We start from the raw sequence: 25,693 nt of genomic DNA, 5'->3' as shown, positions 1-25,693 counted from the left end.
TGTATCTTTGAGGAACTAGTAAGGATATGAGCTGAGCTAAAACTTTACAGGTTATTATTTTATTTGATTAAATCCTAACAGCAACCTTTCGAGCCAAGAAGGGGAGAAGAAAGGAGGATCTGGTCAGCTTGGGCCTCAGTCTCCTCACCTGTATGATGGGAACAATAACAATACTGTGTCTATCATAAAGATTATTAGGACCCCAGGGAGGTCAAGTAAAATGGCAAAGAAAAAGAGGTCTTTAATGACTTTGATTTGATGGGAGTAGCTTGAATGTGGAACCAGGGCTAGAAGCCAGGCAGTGGTAAATGAATTTAAAAATTAACAGGACTTATGCTCTCTCTCTCTTTCTCTCTCTCTCTCTTTTCTTGATCCTCTGGCTAGAGGTTTATCAATTTTATTGATTTTCTCAAAGAACCAGCTCTTGGTTTCTTTGATTCTCATTATTATCTTTCTGTTCTCTAGTTCATTGATTTCTACTTTGATCTTTATTATTTCGTTTTTTCTCCTTCGTTTGGATTTAATTTGCTCTTTTTCTAGTTTCTTAAGGTAGAAACTGAGTTCACTGACTTGGGACCTTTCTTCTTTTCTAATATTGTCATTCAGTGCTACAAATGTCCCCCTAAGTTCTGCATTAGCAATATGCCACAAATTTTAATATGTTGTGTTTTCACTTTTACTTATTTCAAAAGACTTTATAATATTGCTTCTGATTTTTTCTTTGATCCATTGCTTATTTAGAAGGGTATTATTTAATTTCCAAATATATGCAGATTTTTCAGATATCTTTCTGTAGTTGATTTCTAATTTAAATCCACTGCAGTCAGAGAACATACTTTGTATATCTTGAATTCTTTTGAATTTATTCAGACTTGTCATATGACTAAGGATATGGTCTATCTTGGTAAATGTTCTACATGCACTTAAAAGAGTTGTATTCTGCTTGGGGTGGAGAGTTCTGTAATGTCAATTAGATCAAGTTGGTTGATAGTTTAAGTCTTCTGTATCTTTTTGCTGATTTTCTATCTATGTGTTCTATCCATTATTGAAAGGGGAATATTAAGATCTCTATAATTGTGGAATAATAGGACTTACAGTTCTATCAGTTTTTGCTTCAGGTATTTTGGAGGCACTGTTATTAGTGGCATAAATGTTTAGGGCTGGGCTTCCCTGGTGGCGCAGTGGTTAAGAATCCGCCTGTCAATACAGGGGACACGGGTTTGAGCTCTGGTCCAGGAAGATCCCACATGCCGCAGAGCAGCTAAGCCCGTGAGCCACAACTACTGAGCTCTTGTGTCACAACTACTGAAGCCCGTGCACCTAGAGCCTGTGCTCCGCAACAAGAGAAGCTACCACAATGAGAAGCCTGCGCACTGCAACGAAGAGTAGACCCCGCTTGCCGCAACTAGAGAAAGCCCACGTGCGGCAACGAAGACCCAATGCAGCCAAAAATAAATAAATAAACAGATACAACAACAAAAACAACAACAACAAAAATGTTTAGGGCTGTGTCGTCTCGATTAACTGGCTGCTTACTATGTAATTGTCTCCAAATTATGAGCTCTCAGAACATAGTTACCAAGACGGATAAAGGATAGGAATGATCTTACAATGGGCAAAAGAGAAGATGACCCCAGCCAGGATGCTGCCTGAGGACTGCTACCCCGAATGCATCTTACGGCTCCCCAGCCATATCCCCATCTCTGTGGAACCCAGAGCCTGAAATCTCACCTCCATAGATGCTTTGGGTTCAACATTCCCTGTCTAGATATTTTTGCAAATGCCTGCGAGAGAGGAAACACTGCATCAGCACATCTTCCTGCCCAGAGAGAAGGTGCAGCTTGTGAGGGGGGTGGGACCCAAAGCTGGGAGAGTCAGGACCATCCCAGAGAAGTGCTACCTTACCAAGGCTGGTCGGGGGTGCAGCGTAATTACCTGTGCTTAGATGTCAGTTCAGAGGCCTGGGACCCATCAATTGTGTCTCAAATTGGTTCGCAACCTTCAGGCCCACGAGGGCCTCCATGGGTTTTGGAATCCCAGGTGTAGCATCCCTAATGTAATGCCAACGTTTTTTCAAAATGTGAAACGTGCTTCTAATGTGGATGTGAGGACGAAGATGAGAAAAACCATTGCTAATAGCCTCTTTTGTTTGTTTGTTTGTCTCTCCAAAAGCTCTGTCCCTCCCCAGAGGAGCTAACGGTTGCCTTTGAATCCCAGTTCAAGCTGACATTCTGCTGCCTGATCTCCAGGGTCACACTTGTTTGTGTACTTTTCTCTGGTGTTAGACTGTGTGTGTTGCAGGATATATTTTCATCCTATTTATGGCAACACAAATACAACCCTAATGCCCTCAGGATTCTGGTGTGGATTCCACAGAGCAAGATAAATAGGCCAGAGTGTTTCCTATGCTGACAGAGTGTGTAATCCAGAAAGGACATGATGTATTTCATCAAATCTGAGCCCAGAGAGTGAACGCAAAGCATTATTGTATAAACCACCAAGAAAGCAAAAGCTCTGCTCGACTGTAACAAAGCGTAAGATAGAATTGACTGTAAGATTCGTCTGATTTCAGGATGCCAAAATGTTGTTTAAAAAAAATGGAAGTGGCTCTTTGCATCAATGAAATATGATAAGTGATGTGATAAGGACAGGAGTACAAGCAGTTTTTTTTTTTTTTTTTGACTACACTGGGTCTTCGTTGCTGTGCGCGGGCTTTCTCTAGTTGCGGTGAATGGGGACTACTCTTCGTTGCGGTGCGTGGGCTTCTCATTGCAGTGGCTTCTCTTGTTATGGAGCATTGGCTCTAGGTACGTGGGCTTCAGGAGTTGCAGCACGAGGGCTCAGTATTTGTGGCACGCGGGCTCTAGAGTGCAGGCTCAGTAGTTGTAGTGCACAGGCTTAGCTGCTCCACGGTATGTGGGATCTTCCCGGACCAGGGATTGAAGCCATCTCCCCTGCACTGGCAGGCAGATTCTTAACCACTGCGCCACCAGGGAAGTCCCAAGCAGATTTATATATAAAAGGAATGAAGTTAATTAAAAAAAGTGCCCACCTTAGTCTAACTTTCAATGGTGGAAAATGAAATGTGGGATCTTGTGTTTCCCTTGGAAGAGGTGTGTTAGTAAGCAGGGATAGTATAGGAGGTGGGAAAGGTTTCAGGAGAAGATGGACTTTGATAAGGAAGCAAGCCATAACCCAAAGTATAAAATAATTATCCATGAGTCCATACTGACATAAAGAAATGATTACATAAATACATAAACCGGTGAGGCAGGAAGAGCCAAATCTTCCAAGCAGATGCATCCCAAACAATTTATGGAGATACTCTGTCCTCAAGGGGGCATAATTCCTCACTCCTTGAGTGTGAGCAGCACAGAGAGATCTCCTTCCAGAGAGTGAAGTATAAAGAGGGGGAGAAAGCAACTTTACAGTGAGAAACTGGGAAGGACTCCCTCAGCCAGGTGATCAAGGTCAGCGTCAATGGTGATCAGTCACGTCAACAGTATGTGCCCCTGATATTATGGGATAAGAATGGTACTTGACCTCTGTACTCCTCCTCCACAAACCTACTTGTCTAATCATGAGAAAAGCATCAGACAGATCCCAATTGAAGGACAGTCTATAGAATACCGGACCAGTACTCCTCAAAACTGTCAAAGCCTCCAAAAACAAGGAAACTCTAAGAAACTGTCAAAGACCAGAGGAGCCTAAGGACACATGAGGACTAAGTGTAGTGTGCCATCCTGGAGAGGACCCTGGGACAGGGAAAGGATGCTGGGTGAAAACTAAGGAAATCTGAATAAACTATGGACTTCAGTTAATAATAATATATTAATACTGGTTCATTCATTGTGACAAATGTACCATACTAATGTATGATGTGTAAGATGTTAATGATAGGGGAAACTGGTGGTGGTGGTGGGGGGTGTGTATATGGGAACTCTCTGTACTATCTTCACAACTTTTCTGTACATCTCAATGTATTTTTTTAAAAAACATAATTTAAAACAAACACACAGGACACCAGTCAGAGAGTCTGCTCTACTTTGGCACCGGGAGGGAGTTGAGGACTCCACATTTGCTGGGGGCAGGGGTGGGGGTAGGGGGACCCCCAGTAAGGCCCTGGAAAGGTGCTGGTGTCATTTTAAAAGATCTTACTCTGCTTTTTCTGATTTGTCGTCCTGTCAGTGTGGGGATGGATTTAGGGTGTAATGAGTAGTAGACATTTGACTCACTTGTCTGTAAATGGCAGGTTTTCCTCCAGATAAGCAGACTAAATGCATTTGCCTGAGTGCTTAATAAAAGCACGGTTTACAGGGAGGGCTGTGAAGCTACAGCAGACACTCCTCATGAACGCGGACCGGGAGGAGCTTCCTCCACCGAGGTGTGGGTTCTCTCCTCATCCTCGGGGGCCCCCTGCAGCCAGGCTGCTTGGGTGGGCTCCCACTGCTATGGGAGCAAGCCTTCTGCCCAGGGCCAGGCTCTTCGTCATGGGCTCACATATTCCCCATATCCTTGTGCCATTTCAAAATGAGGATGCAAGGACAGTCTTACGTCAGGCTGTACAGGGGCCAGCATGAACTGGGGACAGTAATATGGCTACTTCTCTTCCAACCCATAAGATGGGTTCACACTACACAGTCACCAGATTAAAGAAATAAGGTGTAAGAAATCATGAAAAAGGGTTCAAGTGAGTTGGGGTTATCCAGCCTTCGAGGTCAAATTCCACACAACCCATCCAAGCGGTTGCCCCAGAAATGCTTGGCACTGAGCTGGTTGCTATCACAGGTGAGGTCCCTGCATGTTACAGGGAGATGTTGGGGTCTCCTTGTATCCTCATGCTGGTGACTTTTATCCCAGGCCTTCCCATATTAATCAAGAAAACAAAACAAACCCCACTGCGGGCCAGACTGGAAAAATGTCCCAAACTGTCTGTCATACATATGGTCCATTTTCCCCTAGGTTGGAAAAAGTTTTATCATGGGATTTTAGGAAAGAAAATAAAGCAGAATCAAAAGAAACAATTTACTTCTACTTGGAAAGGCAAGCAGTTACCTGCCTGTCCCTGAGTGTGGTCTGTACAACTCATCCTTCATTCTAAAGCATTCTTCAGCTTGGTGCTTCTTTTTCTCTTCTGATTCACTGCCTTTTGTTCTTTATTATTATGCTTTTTTAAAGCAACATGTAATAAAGGCACAAAGCCACCTCATCTTTGGAGTATAGAGAAGTTATTCTGCATATCAAGTTGATCAAATCTGGCAAGAGCTCTGACCTCTTGGCCCCCCAGGCTGGGTTTATTTTAAGTGCAGTTATATAATATCCTAGCCCAACTGGCCCAGGGTGTGTTTTACAAAACCCTTGTTTTATTTCCTGCCTTTCCAGGCTCAGGCACTTCTAAAAGAGTTCAGGACATAATTTCTTTTGAAAGAATATGAGGTGGTACTGGTTCCAAAATGAAAGTGTTCAGAAACCAGGAGATAATGCTCAGCCATTGCATCAGTCAGTGGATGAGGCTTATGACTGGGGAGGGCAGGGTGCCCAGCAGAGGGGGCCAGCCTAGTGTTAAAGTCTTTGGTAAATGCTGTTGGTAAACAGCATTAAGTCACCCTTCTGGGAGTTTATAGGAGATGCCTTTGTTCATTGGGAACTTTTAGCATTTATATTATTTTTCTGCATTTTCCTTCTTTTTAAAACAATCTTCTCCCATTTAAGAGCAACCACAACAAAAATGCATTCAAGTTATTATTTAGAGGTGCAATCATCTCAGAGGTGAAATGCTGTTGAGTGTAGAACTGCACTCTTTTCCCTCTCTATCATTTCATACATCCCCACTTACAATGCCTGGCATGGAGTAGGTACTCATGAGACATTGCCATGGTATTCACAAGGTTGACTTCCAGTGGGAGGATGCAGGAGGATAGAAAAGAATGACAATCATTCATGTATCCAGTCAACACATAGCCACTGGAAGGCTTGCTTCAGGCCAGGCCCTCTATGGGGATGGGGGTATGTTGATGCCAGTCCCCACAGATAGTGTGCTGCTTACACTGACTCTGGGAGGTGTGTGCCCTCTTGTGCATTATTTAGCCCATCTAAGCCTGTTTCTATATCTGTATAATGGGTCCAATGTATATATCTGAACTAGCTTGGAACTTTGTCTTAATACCCCACTTAGATGATTAGCCTTACAACAGATGTTCTGTTGGCCATATGCTGGCACTTTCAGTGGATACTCCCAGGGAAGTCCCAAACCAGGATCAGAAGGTCTAACACTGAGCGGAGTCTACACACACATTAGTGGAGGACACTGAATAACCGTAGATGGTGCAGGAAGAGAGCCTGGTCTGAGGATTGAGAGTGAAGTAGCCTTTAAAGAGACTGCCAGTGCCTCTGCCCTGGAGAAAAACACCAGAAAGAAGGAGAAAGCAGAAGCTAGAGATGGATAGCAGGGACCCGTGGAGAAGGCAAATGGGTGGCAGAGGGCACTGAAGCTGGGCTTGGGTTTGCTTCCTCATCAGCTGGTAAGAAGGTTTCTGTTCTGGTCACATTGTGAGCAAGAAGACCAAGCAGCAGATCACCTTGTCTGTGTCTCAGGCACTGGTGGGAGAGCTTCAAAGACAGCAAAGATGAACTCATGGCAGAAAGCCAGCCATGATGACGTGGATGTAGGGCTGAGGCATTTGGGTGAATAGCCTCACTTTGCTCACCGCTGGGTCATGGGTAGTGGGTCTTGATATTTCTTGAGTTCTAGGAAGTTTAAAAGCCATTCCTTTTTTTTTTTTTTTTTGGCCATGCCACACGGCTTGCAGGATCTCAGTTTCCCAACCAGGGATTGAACCTGGGCCCCAGCAGTGAAAGCACCAAGTCCTAACCACTGGACAGCCAGGGAATTCCCTAAAAGCCATCCTTGTGCTGGAAGAGGTCCTCTTCTTCTGAACCAAGTGTTATTTTCCCCCGGGGAAGAGCGAGGCAAGTGAGCTGAACCTGGACTTCACTCAGCAGGACCACCTGAGACTGGAATCTAGGCATGGCCATTTCATGGCACATGTCCCCAGGCCAGATAGCCAACCTCTGAGCACCCATTTCCTCACCTGCAAAATGGGAATAACAGTATCGACCTCTTTGGACTGTAGCAAGAATTCAGCAAGCCACTCTGCATGAAGTGTCTGGAGCACCCAGAGCATGGTGGTTTAGAGAATTTATTCCCTCTTGCCAGAATGTATCCTGTCCTTCACTGCTGCTTCCACCAGATGGCCTTCCCAGTGACCTCCCAGGGGTGCAGCTTTTTCTCACTTTGGTTTAGGTTCCTTTCTTTCATACGTTCTCCAGAATGAAATTAATCTTTTCCTCTTCAGAGTCTCATAATGTAGCACTTCTCAGAATCTGCTTTGGGTTATAACTATCTTATTCATGAGCCATCTCCTCTCCCTATACAGGAACCCCTCCAGGGAACTGTGATGTGAGAAAGAGTATATCTGGTCTTTGTCCCCAGTTCCAGGCAGAGAGTTTCAAAATTCTTGGAATTTCTGGAGCAACAGGAGTATCTTTGTTATGCTGCTGGGGTGGCTCATGGTGGTCCCTTGATAGCTGCAGGATGGGATCTGGTCACCAGAAAAACCAGCCACATGATTAGACGGTGGGGACTTTCAGCTGCCTGACCTTCAGGGAGGGGAAGTAGACTGGAGACTGAGTTCAATCACATGGCCAGTGATTTAACCAACCTTGCCTACACAATGAAACTCCAATAAAAACTCTGCATGTGGAGGTTCCATGGCGTTTCCTGGTTGATGAATGCATTGATGTGCCAGAAGGGTGATGTGCCCCGACTCCATGGGGAGAGGGCATGAAACTTCTGCATTTGGGACCCATCCAGAATTCAACCTATATGTATCCTTTATTTTAAAAAAATTGTAAGTTTAGTGCTTTTCTGAGCTCTGTGTGTCATTCTAGCAAATTATCAAAACTGTGGGGGTCATGAAAATTCCCGAATTTTCCCAAAGCACAGGTGACCTGAGGACCCCTGAAATGCAGCTGGTGTCTGAAGTGGGGGCAGTCTTGTGGAGAACTTTGCCCTTAATCTGTGAAGTCTGTGTGTACTCCAGGGGGTTAGTGTCAGAATTGTACTGCAGTACACCTGGCTGGGGTGGAATAGGAACAGGAAGAGATTCATGTGTTAGTAGACTGTCGTCTTCCAAATCAGGAACTGAATAAATATAGGTTGAACTAAGAAGAGTTGACTTAATATTTTATATCCATATCAACATTGTTATTTCTTTGGCCTTCCTCTGATTTGGGACAACCCCTAACATTGGGGTCTTGGTGGAAGATAGAGCCTGGCTCCCCCCACAAATGCTGAAAAGGTCAGTCTCACTGTGGCCAGGGCAGGATCAACCAATCAGGTGCACTTATCTTTGGCTCTGAATCAGGAGCAAATCTCTCTGATAGAAGAAACATCCATCTTCCCAGCGTAACAATAATGCCACTGGGAGTATGCAGCAGCCAGTGCCACTGGGACAAGCTACAATAACTAGTATTCAGCTGGACGGCAACAGTGTATTCATCTACCTTGTTTCCTATGGGGTGATTTTTTGGTCCCTCTGATTAAAGTTTTGTTCATTTTTTTTCTTATTCTGTTTTGTTTCCCTGCTCTCTTGGAAACCATATACTCTATTTCTACTCTTTCATAGTTACTCTTGAAATTTTGCCGCACATATATAATTGGGATTTATCCCAGGGATGGAAGGATTTTTTCAATATCTGCAAATCAATCAATGTGATACACCACATTAACGAACTGAAGAATAAAAACCATATGATCATCTCAATAGATGCAGAAAAAGCTTTTGATAAAATTCAACATCCATTTATGATAAAACTCTCCAGAACGTGGGCATAGAGGGAACATACCTCAGCATAATAAAGGCCATACATGACAAACCCACAGCGAACATCATACTCAATGGTGAAAATCTAAAAGCATTCCCTCTAAGATCAGGAACAAGATAAGGATGCCCCTCTTTCCCACTTTTATTCAATATTGTTTTGGAAGTCCTAACCACAGCAATCAGAGAAGAAAAACAAATAAAAGGAATCCAAACTGGAAAGGAAGAAGTAAAACTTCACTGTTTGCAATGACTATACATTGAAAATCCTAAAGATACCACCAGAAAACTACTAGAGCTCATCAATGAATTCAGTAAAGTTGCAGGATACAAAATTAATATACAGAAATCTGTTGCATTTCTATACACTAACAAGGAAAGATCAGAAAGAGAAATTAAGGGAACAATTCCATTTACCATTGCATCAAAAAGAATAAAATATCTTGGAATAAACCTACCTAAGGAAACAAAACCTGTACTCAGAAAACTATAAGACACTGATGAAAGAAATGGAAGATGACACAAACAGATGGACAGATATAACATGTTCTTGAATTGGAAGAAACAATATTGTTAAAATGACCATACTACGCAAGGCAATCTAGATTCAATGCAATCCCTATCAAATTACCAATGGTATTTTTCACAGAACTAGAACAAAAAAATTTTTTTTAATTTGTATGGAAACACAAAAGACCCTGAATAGCCAAAACAATCTTGAGAAAGAAGAATGGAGCTGGAAGAATCATACTCTCTGACTTCACACTATACTATAAAGCTACATTAATCAAAACAGTATGGTACTGGCACAAAAACAGACACATAGATCAATGGAACAGGATAGAAAGCCCAGAAATAAACCCCTGCACTTATGGTCAATTAATCTACAACAAAGGAGGCAAAAGTATACACTGGAGAAAAGACAGTCTCTTCAATAAGTGGTGCTGGGAGAACTTGACAGCTCCATGTAAAATAATGAAATTAAAGCATTCTCCTGGGACTTCCCTGGTGGTCCAGGGGTTAAGACTCCATGCTTCCACTGTAGGGGGTGTGGGTTTGATCTCTGGCTGGGGAAGTTCCACATGCCACCTGTGCGGTGTGGCTGAAAAAGAAAAAGAAAAGAAAAAAAGAACATTCTCTAATACCATATAAAAAAATAAACTGAAAATGGATTAAAGACCATATAAGACCAGACACTATAAATTGTAAGACCAGATACTATAAAACTCCTAGAGGAAAACATAGGCATATTGCTCTCTGACATAAATTGCAGCAATATATTTTTTGAATCCATCTCCTAATGTTAATAAAAGCAAAAAGAAACAAATGGCTAATTAAACTTAAAAGCTTTTGCACAGAAAAGGAAACCATAAACAAAATGAAAAGACAACCTACAGACTAGAGGAAAATATTTGCAAATGATGCAACCCACAAGGGATTAATTTTCAAAATATACAAACAGCACATACAGCTCAATATCAAAAAAACAAATAACCCAATCAAAAAATGGGCAGAAGACCTAAATAGACATTTCTCCAAAGAAGACATACAAATGCCCAACAGGAACATGAAAAGATGCTCAACATCACTAATTATTAGAGAAATGCAATCAAAACTAAAATGAGGTACCACCTCACACCGGTCAGAATGGCCATCATCAGAAAGTCTACAAATAATAAATGCTGGGGAGGGTGTAGAGAAAGGGAAGCTTTTTACACTGTTGGTGGGAATAAATTGGTGCAGTCACTATGGGGAACAGTACAGAGGTTTCTTAAAAAACTAAAAATAGAGTTACCATATGAGCCAGCAATCCCACTCCTGGGCCTATATCCGGAAGAGACGAAAACTCTAATTCAAAAAGATATATGCACCCTAATGTTCATAGCAGCACTATTCACAATTGCCAAGACATGGAAACAACCTAAGTGTCCACCAACAGATGAATCGTTAAAGAGGATATGGTACATATACACAATGGAATATTACTCAGCCATAAAAAAGAATAAAATAATGCCATTTGCAGCAACACAGATGGACCTAGAGATTATCCTACTAAGTGAAGTAAGTCAGACAGAGAAAGACAAATATCACATGATATCACTTATATGTGGAATCTAAAAAAATGATACAAATGAACTTATTTATAAAATAGAAATGGACTCACAGACAAAACAAATTTACAGTTACTAAAGGGGAAAGGCAGCGAGGGATAAATTAGGAGCTTGGGATTAAAAGATACACACCACTATATATATAAAATAGATAAACAACAATGGCCTACTGTATATAGCAAAGGGAACTATATTCAATATCTTGTAATAACCTATAATGGAAAAGAATCTGAAAAAGAATATATATATATATATATATATATATATATATATATATATATATATTCAGCTATATATATACATATATACAACTGAATCACTTTGCTGTACACCTGAAACTAATACATTGTAAATCAACTATACTTCAATTAATATATATATTATATATAAATATAAATGTATATAATTTAACGAAGTCTGAATTTGATATCAGGATGCCTGTCTATACAAGGGCCTTAGAAGACTTATACTTCAATCACTCCTCTTAACTTCTATGCCTTCATTGTCCTATATTTTAGTTCAATCCTTTATTTTTAAACTTACAATTAGCCATTTATTATTATTATCATTATTAAAAAATAATGCTAGTTTAGATTTTACCTTTGGGCTCACAATTCCTCTTTGCATCTCACACCATCTTTCTGGGATAATTTTCCTTCCTTCTGAACGATATCCTTTACATGTTCCTTTAGGGTTGTGCCTGTTGGTAGTAAACTCTTGATGCTTGCTTTTATGCTTGCTTCATTTCATCCTTGTTTTGAAAAATAATTTTGCTGGGTAAGCAATTTCAGGTTGACAATATTTTTCTAGCATTTTGATGATGTTACTCCACTGTTTTCTAGCTTTTATTGTTGTTTTTGAAAAATTTACTCTCAGTCTAATTGTATTGTCTTTTGTAGGTGACCTGTCTTTTCCCCCGACTACTTTCAAATCTCCTTGTTTTGGTTTTCTGCAGTTTTACTATGATGTGTATATGTATTGATTTTGTTTGTTTTTGCTTGGTATATTTTATACTTCTTATCTCTGTGGATTTATGTCTTTCATCCAATTCTGCAATAGTCTCAACCATTATCTCTTTGGCTAGTGCTTTATTTCATTCATTCTCTCCTTATGGAACTCCAAATAAACATATGTTCAAATATCTCATTTTATTATCCATATTTCTTAATTTCTTTTTTCATTTCCTTGTCCATCTCTTTATGCTGCCCTTTAAACAATATCATCAGAGCTATCTTCTAGTTCATTAATTTTTCTTATCTGTTTCTAAACTGCCATTTACATGTATTTCACATACCATACAATTTACTCATTTAAAGTCTATAATTCGTTGCCTCCTAGTATATTCACAGAGTTGTGCAACCATCACCACAGTCAATTTTAGAACCTTTTCATCAACCCTAAAAAAAACCCATACCCATTAACAGTCACTCCCTATTTCCCCCAATCCCCCACTCACCTGCCCTAGGCAACCACTAATCTACTTTATGTCTCAATAGATTTGCTTCATCTGGACATTCATCTAAATGTAATCATACAATATGTGGTCTTTGGTGACTGGCATCTTTCACTTAGCATAATTCTAAACTGTCTTTTAAGTCATCTGTTAAATTCTTCACTTCAACAATTGTGTTTTAAATTTCTATAAGCTCTATTACTCCCTTTTTCAATTTGCCTTATCTTTTGATAGTTTTTGCTTAGTTTTTGTGATTCTATCATTACTTCTTCAAATATTCCATATATAATTATGCTATTTTCTGATAATATCTAGCAGAATGATTTAGAACCTCAAGTTTTTGAGGTTCTAAATCTGCTTCTGCTCATTCTTACTCAGGGTAGTTTGTTTCTTTGAATATTTGGTGATCTTTGATTGGAAATAAATGTTTAGTTTATCTTAGTTTATCTTAGTGGAAAATCTGAGGTTTTAAATCCTCAAGAGAAATTGCATATGCTTTGCTGGGAGTCAGGGGTGCTAGAGACCACAGGATCTCCTTTCAAGGGTCTGGCTTACAGTAAGAGCCTTGGTTTCATTCTATCCCTTTTGCTAAAAACAATGTTGATAATGGCACGTGCCCCCCTGCCTTTTGTGTGTTAGGGTGGGGGTGCTGACCCTCACCCCTTCAGGCTGCAGCCCTGAGTATGTGTGATGTATTTATGTGCATGGCATGACGTATATGGGCTTTCCTTTACTACTATGTGTCCAGCAATGCACAGAAGTTCTATCTTATCTAGTTTATCTACAGGGGAAGGGCCGGTCAGAGCACCTAGTTTGCCATTCTACTACCTCTTCCTGGAAACCCCCAGCCTGCTTCTGTTTCTGCCCTTCTGCCCTGATTCTCCAGCTTTATTGGTGAATCTTGAGTCTACAAAATAATCCCCTCCCTCATTCCATTTCCTGTGTGGATCTCCAAAGTCCAATTCTATTTGCCCACAACTGAGAAAACTGACTGGTAGAATAGCTTCTTAGTAATAAGAATGAAATTTGTGAGAACCAGCAGTTGCCCTGCCATGCTCTGAGGGCTTTATGTGTGTTAATTCCTGTAGTCATCACAACCTTCCCATTTTACAGATAAGAAAACTGAGGCACAAAAAGAAGGACTCAGGGCCCGTTTGGGATTCAGCAGAAAAAGTCCTGTTTTTCGAGGAACTGGCTGCAAACACCCAGGAACTCATAAAGCCCTGACCTGGCCTTTTGGCATGTTGTGTGCAGCAGTGAGGCTTGGCAGTGAGTCTGGGGTTCTCTGAGTTTTTTTGCTGGTTGAAAAAAACCCAAGTTCTAACTCAAGAGTGGAGAGTTTCCTTGACCACATCTGTGTGGACAGGCTAAAAAATGAATGCTACAGTGGCTGCAAATGCACGATTCAAGTGGTTTTGCTGCATTTTCAGCTTGACTGGGTAACTCTGAGAACAGACTCAAGACCCTACCTTTGGCTTGATCCAACAGAAGCATGAAATTGATGGTCAAGTGTGAATAAATAGCCAGCTGTGCTCTGAGCCTCTAAATGACACCGTGTGGGGACTGGTAGGAGTGGGGCAATTGCTTCAGGGAGGAGAGCTCTGTTCTACGGATGAGACCCCTCTTCACGCCCTGTCTGAGGACATGCTCTCTCCTGGCTGCTTTCTTAAAAATGAAGCCATGTTGTGTATAATTATAACCATGTATTAAGCTCTTACCCTGTGCCAGGCGCTATGCTTTAAAAAAGCTGCTTTTACAGACTTACATACTTACTTGCTTCACACACATACCTCTTTTACTCCTCAGAACGACCCTGTAACATCAGCACTATTATTCCCCCATGTCATGAAGGAGAACACCATGGCTGGGGGCAGTGACTTTCCCGACACTCCACAGCCAGAAGGGGTTCCCAGCTCTCAGGGCAGCAGAGCCTTCCTGGGCCACTCCCCATCCTTCCCAGGGGTGTCCCTTTAGTCTGTTTTCTTTACCACTGAGCCAGATGGCCCCCCTATGGGCAGGTGAGTCACAGCCCAAGGACAAAAAGCTAGCTCGTGTCCCAGGGCACCCAGTGTGTGTTTTCTCCCCTCCCGTGTGGATCTGGTCACCAAGGAGCCTGCGTGCTGGATTTTCTCAGAACCACAGAAGGAACCAGCTGGGTCCTGCACTCCTGGGTCTGGGCTTAGAGGGTTTTTACCTTTACTGCTTCCCAGCTGGAATTCACCAGATGCTGCCGGAAGGGCCCGAAACCTGAAACCAAAGAAAGCCTGGTTTCCTCAGGCCACGCCTTGGGCCAAGGTGTCTCTGCTTCTGTGCTGTTCCCCGCACCTCCTCAGGGACCTCTTGTGATTCCCTGGGCCATCAAGGACTCCACACACCCCCTTTCTTGTGGAGGCTTGCAACCTTGCCCATCTGGAAGCATTTTCCAAGTCCTCTTGTGTGAGGCATTGTAGGGGGCCCCTAAAGGAATGTTGGGCTGATCCACCGCCAAGTAGGAGGGCTCAAGAAGGTGTGAGCACACATGTCCAGTTAAAATGCATGCTGTGTAGAGGGACCAGAAACACACCCATGTGAATATGCCCAGTTGTTTGTTAACAAATGTGCAAAAGCAATTCAATGGAGAGGGACAGCCTTTTAACAAATGGGGCTGGAAAAATCAGACACCCCTAGGCAAAAAAAATGGATCCCTCAGCCTGCACTGTACAAAAATTAATTCAAAATTGATCAAGGACTTAAATGTAAAAAGTAAACTTATAAAACTTTTTGGGGAAAAAAAAGGGAGAAAATCTTGGGACCTAGTGTTAGGCAAAGAGTTCTTAGACTTGACACCAAATGCATGATCCATAAAAGTCAAAACTGATAAAGTGGACCTCATCAAAATGAAAACCTTTTGTTCTGCAAAAGACCCTGCTGAGAGGATGAAAAGATACTCTGCAGACAGTTGTAAATCACATATCTGACAAAGGCATTGTATGTAAAATGTATAAGAAAACTCTCAAGACTCAACTTTAAAAGACAGTCTAGGGACCTTTCTGGTGGCGCAGTGGTTAAGAATCCGTCTGCCAATGCAGGGGACACAGGTTCTAGCCCTGGTCCGGGAAGATCCCACATGTCACAGAGCAATTAAGCCCATGCACCACAACTACTGAGCCTGCACTCTAGAGCCCATGAGCCACAACTACTGAGCCCGCATGCCACAATTACTGAAGCCCGCGCGCCTAGAGCCTGTGCTCTGCAACAAGAGAAGCCACTGCAGTGAGAAGCCTGTGCACCAAAACGAAGAGTAGCCCCCGCTTGCCACAACTAGAGAAAGCCCGCACGCAGCAATGAAGACCCAACGCAGCCAAAAATAAAAAATTAATTAATTAAAAAAAAAAAAAAGACAGTCCAGTTAGAAAATGGACAAAAGACATGAAGAAACATTTCACCGAAGAGGATATACAGGTGGCAAATAAGCACATGAAAAACTTTTCAACATCATTAGCCATCAGAGAAATGCAAATTAAAATCACAACGAGGGCTTCCCTGGTGGCGCAGTGGTTGAGAGTCTGCCTGCCAATGCAGGGGACATGCGTTCAAGCCCTGGTCTGGGAGGATCCCATATGCCGCGGAGCAACTGGGCCCGTGAGCCACAACTACTGAGCCTGCGCATCTGGAGCCTGTGCTCTGCAACAAGAGAGGCTGCGATAGTGAGAGGCCCGCGCACCGCGATGAAGGGCGGCCCCCGCTCGCCGCAACTAGAGAAAGCCCTCACACAGAAACGAAGACCCAACACAGCCAAAAATAAATAAATAAATATTTTTAAAAAGCCATAAAATCACAATAAGATGTCACTACACTTCTATCAGGGTGGCTAAAATAGAAATACTGGTAACACCCAAAGCTGACAAGAATGAAGAGGAACTAGGTCACACATACATTGTTGGTGGGAATGTAATGGTACTGCCACTCTGGGAAATGGTTTGACAGTTTCTTTTAAAACTGAAAGTGGACTTCCAAGCACTTGCACTGCTGGACATTTACCCCAGAGAAATGAAAACTTATTTTAACACAGAAACTTGTACACAAATGTTCACTGCAGCTTTATTTGTAATAGCCCATAGCTAGAAACCACCTCAATGTCCTTCAATGAGTGAATGGTTAAATAAACTGTGGTTCATCTAGATCATAGAATACTACTCAGCAGTGAAAAGAAAAAAGTAGACACAACCCAAGTATCCATCAACTGATGAATAGATAAACAAAATATGGTATTACCCATACAATGGCATATTATTTGGCAATAAAAAGAAGTGTTATGTTACAACATGGATGAACCTTGAAAACATGCTCAGTGAATGAGGCCAGTCACAAAACTGTATGATTCCATTTATGTGAAATGTCCAGAATTGGCAACCTATAAAGACAGAAAGTAGATTAGTGGTTGCCTAGAGCTTGACTCTGTGTGTGTGTGTGTGTGTGTGTGTGTGTGTGTGTGTGTAGTAGGGGAGTGGGGATGAGGATTAGGGAGTCGAGTTTCTTTTTGGGGTAATGAAAATATTCTCAATTGACTGTGTTGAGAAACGCATAACTCTGTGACTACTAAAAGCCATTGAACTGTATGCTTTAAATAAGTGAACTGTATAGCATGAGAATTATATCTCAATAAAGTCGTTAAAAAATTGCTTTAAAAGTGACGGAATTATTGGTATAAACAACTTGGAAGAACCTCAAGGGAATTATGCTGAGTGAAAAAAAGGCAATCTCAAAAGGATACATACAGCATGATTCCATTTACATTGGGCTGACCAAAAAGTTCATTCGGGTTTTTCCATAACCTCTTATGGGAAAACCTGAATGGATTTTTTGGCCAACCCAATACAATAGTTGTAAATTATAATTTACATCTATAAACATAATTATAGAGATGAAGAACAGATTAATGGTTACCAGGAGTTAGAGATGGGGGAAAAGGGTAGGTGTGGCTATAAAGGGGTAGTTCAAAGGAGCCTTGTGATGTTGGTAGTTATTTATCTTGACGGTGGTGGTTACACAAAGCTACACATGTGATAATACCACATAGAGTTATGCATGCATGTGCACACACACACACACACACATACACACTGAGTTATACCAATGTCAGTATCTTAGCTTTGATATTGAAGATGTTAACATTGGAGGAGTCTGGGTGAAAGATGCAGAGGACCAGTCTATACATTTCTTTGCAAATTCTTGTGAATTTATAATTATTTCAAAATTAGAAGTTTTAAAAAGTGTTTGATTTGGTCCAGCGTTTCTCAAATGCTAATACACATGTATATCTTATTAAAATGTAGAATCTGATTGGGCAGGTCTGGGGTGCTGCTGGAGATTCTGAATTCCTAACAAGCTCCCCAGTGGTACTGATGCTACTGGCCCTTGGACCACACTTGGAATAGCAAGGCTTTGAACAACAACTAGGATCAGATACAGAGGGGAGAGAGAAGATGGGTGGGGGTGGTTAGGGAAGTCTCCTGGAGGAGGTGGCGGTGACCCAGGACTTCATGGGGGAGGAGGAGGCAGAGCGGTTGGAGGGGGTGAGCCTGGGTAAGGTGAGCCCCAGGAGAGGCCTCACTCTGGGAAGGAGCAAGAGGCTTCTGGATGAGGTGTGTGGACAGAAGGGCTTGTTTCTAGAACTAGGAACACTTATTTATACTGTGTACTATTATGTAATTTAATTGCAATGAAGATTTCTAATAAAAGGCAGTTAAACAGAATTTTGCTTTGGGGAGGACAGCAAACCTCCTCTGGGACTAGCTTAGGAAACATTTCCTGCTGCCTGGGGAGAAGGACACCGTCACCCTTTCAGTGTTGCAGCTGCTTATTTTTATGGCACCCACACCATGCAGTGACCCCGCCAAAGCTCAGGCCGTGGCCCAACGGCAGCCAAGAGTGGTCAGAGACCTCAGTGTTTGGGCTCAGGCTTCTGCTGTTGCATCTCAGCCCCACCACTTAGCATCTGGGTGACGTTGAGCAAGTTACTTAGCTTCAGTGCCTTGATTTTCTCATCTGTAAAATGCACACTAATTATAATAATCTAATAGGGTTGTTGTGCAGATTAAATGAATAAAACGGAGCATTTGCAATACTGCCTCAAACACAGGAAGCAGTGTCAGCGTTCTCCTTCACTGTTGTTATAGTTACATACCTCCTGGGACCTCTGGACAGATTAAACAATGCCATGTACAGCACGTATTGTTTCCAGAAGCTGGTAGATGCTAAACAAATGCTAAATCCTTTTTTACTGTCTCTCTGGGCAGCGTTGGATGGGCTCCAGCTAGACCCTCACTCTGCCCTGATTCTCTCTGATCATTTGATGCCACCATTTCTCAGTCCCAAACCCCCTGCCTGGGCACCGTGCCTATCAGTCAGGGGCCCTATCCTTACTTTTCCATGTTGAGATTTCATGTGTACTTTAGGCCTCTATTTCTCTCTCCAGAAATTAATTAGGCCTGTACTGGTATGTATGTGTGTATATATATATCTGCATATATATAGAAAGAGATTTATTATAAGGTATTGGCTCATGTGATTATGAAGGCTGAGAAGTCCTCAGATCTGTCTGCCATCTACAGGTTGGAGACCCAGGAAAGCCAGTGGAGTAAATTCCAGTCCAAGGCTGAAGGCCCGAGAACCAGGAGCACCAGTTTGAGGGCAGGAGAAGACTAATGTGCCAGATCATGCCTTCAGACAGAGAATTCAACCCTCCTCTGCTTTTTTATTCTATTCAGACCCTTAATGAATTAGATGAGGCCCACCCACCCTGGAGAGGGCACTGCTTTACTGAGCTCACCGATTCAAATGCCAAGCTCTTCCAAAAACACCGTCACAGACACATCCAGATAATGTTTAACCAGATATCTGGGCACTCCGTGGCCGAGTCAAGTTGACCCATGAAATTAACCATCACAAGCCCTTTAGGATGGTGTGTCTAGGAGGAGGGACCAGGACCCTGGGGGCCTCTTCCTTCATCTCTTCTTCAGTGTGGCCCATGCGCAGAGCTCAACAGTTCCTGCCTGGCCCCTGTAGGGGAGGTCAGCCGCTGTCTGGTGGGCTCACTTCAGGGTGGGCACTGGGCTGCAGCTAGACGTGGCATTCTCCAACTCAGCTTTACCTGGAACCCAGCTGAGGTTTTGAGTTCCATCTATCTGATTCCCGTGATATATTTCTCAAATCATCAGATTCTGAGATGGAGAGGAGCTATGATTAAATACCTACCTCTGAAACCTCACCTCCACCCCAACTCCCGGACCTCAGGTCTTTAGAGCAGGAGTCAGTTCTGGAGAGGGCTGTGCCTCTGAAATTCTGGAACCTCTGGGTCTAGAGCACTAGCAAGTTTGACTCACAAAGGGTAAAACTTTCTCAGGGAATAGAAAAGTGTGGGACAGGATGTCCCAGGAAGCTAGTGGTGTTTTCTGACTTTGAATCTTATAGAATAAATAAGACTGGAGTTGCTGAGCAAAAAAGAAAAAAAAGGAAAATACTGAGATTAAGGAAAAATCACTGAGAAATCAGGTACCTCCTGGGATGACTGTAGGAATACTAAAAATGCAGTGACACCAGAAAAAATCACATGCTGCTTTAGAATCATATTCAGATCAGTGCATGCAGATCATTTCTTATCTATTTTCAATTAGGCAAAACAACTCAGCAAATGAAGGTTTGAAGCTCTTGTTTTGCAGGGTCAAACCTTACACTTAAAACTTGGCAGGCTCTCGAGTGGAACTTGTGAAAAGGGGCTGGAGAAATCTCTTGGAATCAAGAGAGGCCCTCTGGAGGGAGGCAGGTTTTCTCACTCTCCCATCGTCATTGGTGCCAGTCCGAATGTCTTGATCTTAAGGCAGTTTGTCAGAGTCCTTGTTCCCCCACCATGTGTCTACGTGCCAATTGTCTTGGTGAGATTTACACGTGAAGCAAATCCAATTAAATGAAAAGACTGCCTTTAGCAGCTCAGAGCATTTTTAATAAAAGAAGGCCACACTCTGGAAGCCAGTGAGCATTCCCAAATCGCAGCTGATTATCAGGTACTTCATCAAACAATCCAGCGTTTGCCAGCAAACCACAAGTTGACAGGACAGAGGCAGGGGTTGATGTGAGTCTAAGGCTTGCCCTGGTGCTTCAATATTCATATTTCATTTGTGATAAGTGTCACATTTATCAGGGGTACAGTTTCCTTAGGAATTCAAGGGTAATCTGAACCCATCTCTAATACCCAAAATAACACAAATGAGAACAAGGGAGATAAAAGGTTTTCGAAAGAACTTTCTTTTTCTCAGAAGGTTAACAGGAGTTTGATTATAGTCTGAAAATATTAAGATAGGTAACTTTCAATTTTCCACACACATAGGAACGCTTCTCTCTTCAATGTTTCCTTCATCCAACACAATTCAAAAAACTTAAAATATGCCAAATGTGTCTGACTAAAAATAAAGAGCTTTGTGAAGAAATCAAGCCCTCCAGGGACCAGCTGTGACAACGAATGGGGGTGTCTGGGGTTGATTTTGAATGTGCTGGTGAAAGGCAGGAGTGGGTGGCTACCATTCCTTCTGAGTTGACCTTCTGGGGTTCCAAGTCTCTAACTGGTGGCTCTGAGAGGGTGCTTAGAGTTCCCTGGGTGGCTAAAAGCTCTCTAGTTTTGGGGGGGAACTATGTGCCCCTGTCGGGGTGGGCACTGTAGATGGACTGTCTCAGCCTTATTAGGCTCCGTTCTTTCTGAGTCCCCTGCTCCCCCTTCCTTGCTATGCAGCTGTACCCCAGTGGATGCCACATGGGCCCCAGACTCGGACAGCCGGCGCCAGCCTCTGCCTCCCCCCTGATGGGCTGAAGGACAAGGTTTGAGCCTAAGCCACATGTGGGCACCTACTGTGTATGCCATTCAAGAGTTATTTGAAGTGAATGACAGGACAGAAACAGAAAAGCCTCTCTGTCCCCTGTTTTTTTTTTTTTTTTTTTAATAGGGCATAGCAGGAAGTTAGCTCCATCTGGAATTATTGGAACCACCAGTTGCCACTCTTTTTTCCCCATGAGGGAACTGTTTATTACCAGGATCAGGCAAGTGCGCATTCCATGGTCAGGCTAAAAGCAGCAGCAAGTGGGAAAGCAGAAAAGTCGTCTTACCAGTCACCACCACGCAGCTGGACTGGGAATCCATGAAACCGGAGTTGGGAGCGCGCTTCTGCGCCTGCGCGGGTCAGAGGCCCGGCCCTGGGCGCTCTGAGCGCCGTGCGCCCCTCCCGGCTGGTCGCGGGCCTCCCGCTGGGGTGGGGCCTAACCACCCCGCCCCGCAGCGTTTTGGGGGCCCTGAAAGACTGAAGACTCTGGGGTGTAGGCGTGGGGGAGGGTGTAAGACAACCCCCTCCGAAAGCAGAAATAGCCAGCTCAGGACGCACAGGCTGCGGCAACAGAAAAGTAGAGGGTCGGAGCGCCATCAGGGTCTTTCTGGCCACTTGGGGGCGGGGTCATTTTGTTGGTCGGTATGTTCGGACGTGAGCCACGAGTCTGGCGACCAACTGTCCCAGTTTGCCTGGGACTGGGATTGGACGGGGGCTAAAAGGTGCTGAAACCCGTACAGCCCCAGCGAGTCAGGATGGTGGGGACCTTACAAGTTGTTTTGTTTAGACCTTGGCTTGATGAAATTTGGTAGCTCTTGAAACCGATTTTGCAAAATATGTTTAAAAAAAAAAAGGAAAAAGAAACCAAAACCACAGATGAAGCTTATAGTTAAAAGTGATGGTTGAAATCACCTGCTGCCTGTAAGCTGTGGCTCCGCATGGAAGTTAACCTGTGCCGCACCCGCTTCTCCTTGCAGCGAAATGGGGGTGATCGCAGCACCGCTTCCTGGGTGGAGTCTTACCCCAGCCCACTGTCCCCATACCTCCCACAGCCCTGGGGGCAGAGGCTCACTCGGCCAGCAGTGTCTGCGTGGGCTTCCCTGGCTGTGCTCTCACCGTCCCCAATTCTGCCGGCATCAGTGCTGAATAGGGCGCTTGACTAGCTACACGCACCACTAAATGCTTTCGCATGTCACCTGGCTCTATAGTCCATTCCTCCTCCTTTTTGTGTCACAGTAACCAAAAGAGCTAACATTTGGGGCTAGTTATGCGACATCTTGACCTTTCAGACTATACTACTTAAACAAACACCTTTTTTAAAATTAAAAATACTTTTTACAAAAGCTGTCTAATAAGAGGTACAAAAACCATCATTCTCTTTCCCCATCTGGGCATGGCCATGAGAGGCTCCATCCAGGGGCGGCCAGGAGAACCCCACCACCCCCAGCATCATACTGCTTCCCCAGGTTCAGACTACTCCTTAATAGAGGGCGTGACCTCTTCTTAATTCCATCTTCTTAATTGGCCCCCTGATAAACAGTACACCTTAATTGGGATGGCTGCCAAGGAACTAGAGTCCACCTGATGCCTTCCTGGGCCACTGAACCAACAGCCGGCTATTCCTTTTAATTGGCCCCTGGTGTGGGCTGCAGGCTTATTTACAGCAGAGAACAGGTGGGAAGTGGCATTTGCCCCCAGTGGCCTTCCCGTGCCTGCTCTGGGAAGATGGGGCCAGCTTGTTTTGCAGAGGATATAGAGAGCTTTGCATTTCACCCTATTTTGAGATTAGACAATACAAAATTACAAGTTTGAGAGCAATTAACCGGTTTCTCATATTCTCACGGTTGATGTTCCCCACCACCACCTCTGGTAAATGGCTCCGCTAGTTCGTGTCACTCACCTAGTCCTTCTATCAAGAGGGCTTTGCTTGTTCATCACAGTTATAAATGAGGAGATTAGATCACTAGAAATGCCCACATTTGTTAAGTTGGTTGCTGCTAAGGTCAAATTCTGGTATCAACATAACTAACGAGGTCTGGGTATCTAACTAGTTTACTAATGTTACTTACTAGTTTACTAATGTTAACTTATCAGGCCTCAAAACAGACTCCTCAACTGCTAAGGCTGTCCGTTTTTACCTGTGCTACTTTTCTGATAATGAAGCTGCAATTTTTACTTTTTAATTTTTTTTCAGGATTTGACACGAGCCATTCCTATTTTAACTGCAACTGGGATGTGTCCTAGAATTTTCACTTTCCCATAATTCACTTATTATGTCCTAAAATTTTCTCTAATTTTGCAGTTAATGAAAAAGAAAATGAGAGACATAAGCTATTTCGACTTAGCCACAGTGACATTTTCCCCACTTGGGGGAAAGACACACACATTCTCATCCTCGAAAATGAGAACAATTCAGAGAAGTATGGATTTTGAGGTCTGACATTTGCACTTTTATTTCTTTTTCCACTGGAAAAACAAATGGTCTCTAACAATTGCCGATGTCAAACATAATCTTTAGGCCGATGAAATATAGTAAGCCTGAGAATGAATAGGGCAACTAAAGAGAGATGTCTTGTTTAACAAAAAGCACAGTGATCTTCCTTACAAGTTAGATTCCCGGGAGGAAAAATTTGTAATCATATTTGACTCTGGGATTAAGAGGGCAAGGTGTGACCCTCTCTCATTGAACCGGAAAGCAAGCAGCAGTGTGCACGTGTTCTCACCAGGGAGGACAAATGGGGTTGCCAAGATGACAGTATCCCAAGGCCTAAAATATTTATTGTTTTGAACCAAACATACAACGTTGTGGGGTTTGTTTTAAATTGCTTATTGGCAACTTGTGACTTCCTGCTTAAGGAAGAAGGATTAAAAAGTTTGTTTATTGTCTTTGACACAAACAATTCTTGCAACACATTTTGTACACTTCACATAAATGAGATGTAATCAAACTGGTCAAATTCCTCTTGGGAGGTGGAGAATATAAATCAGCAAGACGTACTGGTGGTTAAAATGATAATAATAACAACAACAACAACACTCCTCTGTCAAACATCACTGCTTCCAAATCAGCTACTTACTCTACCATAAAACATAGAACTCCTAGCCAAACTGCCTCTTATTAAAGCACTAACAAGTTCTCCAAAAATGTCACTCTTCTAAGGTAGACTTTGGGAATCGCCCTCTCCTATTACTTTGCCTTTTCAGCTTAATAGTCCAACAGGGGTGGATACACAGTTTCTGTAAATAAGTAGATGGTAAATATTTTAAGCTTTGTGGGCCATGTGGATTTTCCAGCAGCCATAGATAATATGCAAATAAGCAGGCGTGGCAGTGTACCAATAATTATCTATGGATGCTGAAATTTGAATGTCCATGTGTCGTAAACTATTCTTCTTCTTCTAATTTTTTTTCAGCTATCTACAAATGTGAAAATTATTCTAGTCCACAGGCTGCACAAAAATAGGCAGTGGGCTGGGTTGGGGCTGTGGGTTGTAGTTTGCCAAACCCTGCCCTAGAATATAATTTTTCTCTGGTATGGAACATGATAGAGCTGGTGATAAAGTGACCTTGTGGTATACGTGAACAAATTTTCAATTAAATGAGTAGATTTTAATTAAAATAAAAACAAGGATTAAGTAATTCAGAATGTTCCATCAAAAACCTCATTGCTTTCCTTTTTTTCATTAGGTTCACCTGGTGTTAAATTAGAAGAGCATTCTGAATAAATGTGGTAGACAGTTTTGTGTTCAAAATGATAGTATTTATGATTTTTACCACTGTGGAATTAGCTCACTGAAGCAGTTATCAATTATTTTTTCTCACCCATCTATGTGTAATTGCTAGTTGTCCTAGGTGAGACTGGGCTCCAACACCCAGGTAAGGAATGATCCTGAAGCTGTACTTCATTTTTTTGTAGGTTTCAGGTGCCATATATTCATGCCTTATTCATGCCATATATTCATCTTCTTACTAAAGCCTCTCTCTCAAATGCTTATGACATTTACTTATTTCAATATAAAAAATTTGAGACTTTTATAACATTCTGAAACAACCATTTAAAACTGGTTTAAAACAATGAGGGAATTGGTCTGTGAGAGACCATATAATAATGCTGGGATTATCTTTAGCATTCCATGGGAAACCGGTATAGAAGATACAAGTTTTTATAACTTCACTTACACAATATCAATTAATAGCTTGAAAAATTAGTGTTTTAAAATTTCTGGCAGTCTGCTGTGATACATCATAGGTAATAGTTTCCTTACATTTTACAGGAGAAAGTTTTGCCTATATTTTTCTTCTGTCTTGTATTTTTCCCTTTGACTTTTGCTGTCTTGATTTTTTTTTTTTTTTTTTTTTTTTTGAGGACTACATTTCCGTGACTGAAAAGTAACAACT

General features: G+C 42.5%; 1 protein-coding gene across 5 annotated transcripts in view; it reads right to left on the bottom strand.

Annotated features, from left to right (window-relative positions):
- The window catches only part of PGPEP1L (pyroglutamyl-peptidase I like), a 66,655-nt gene extending 44,789 nt beyond the window's left edge, over nt 1–21,866 (bottom strand). Inside the window, exons 1-4 of one of the 5 annotated variants that reach the window (XR_009500750.1) lie at nt 21,582–21,617; nt 14,641–14,693; nt 11,594–11,744; nt 8,847–9,984 (exon numbers count right to left, since the gene is read on the bottom strand). Coding sequence is in view for 3 of the 5 variants with exons in the window: in XM_059912586.1 (XP_059768569.1) it covers nt 14,641–14,693; nt 21,582–21,615 (87 nt within the window). In the remaining 2 variants the exon portion in view is untranslated. Of the gene's footprint in view, nt 1–8,846; nt 9,985–11,593; nt 11,745–14,640; nt 14,694–21,581 lie in introns of those variants that run through there. The other 4 variants (XM_059912586.1, XM_059912584.1, XM_059912585.1 and 1 more) reach the window with 4 other exon arrangements.
- Nucleotides 21,867–25,693: the final 3,827 nt, after the last annotated feature.

This window comes from Balaenoptera ricei, chromosome 2 (genome assembly GCF_028023285.1).
Source record: "Balaenoptera ricei isolate mBalRic1 chromosome 2, mBalRic1.hap2, whole genome shotgun sequence".
NCBI lineage: Eukaryota > Metazoa > Chordata > Mammalia > Artiodactyla > Balaenopteridae > Balaenoptera > Balaenoptera ricei.
This window is presented reverse-complemented; position numbering and strand designations above follow the sequence as displayed.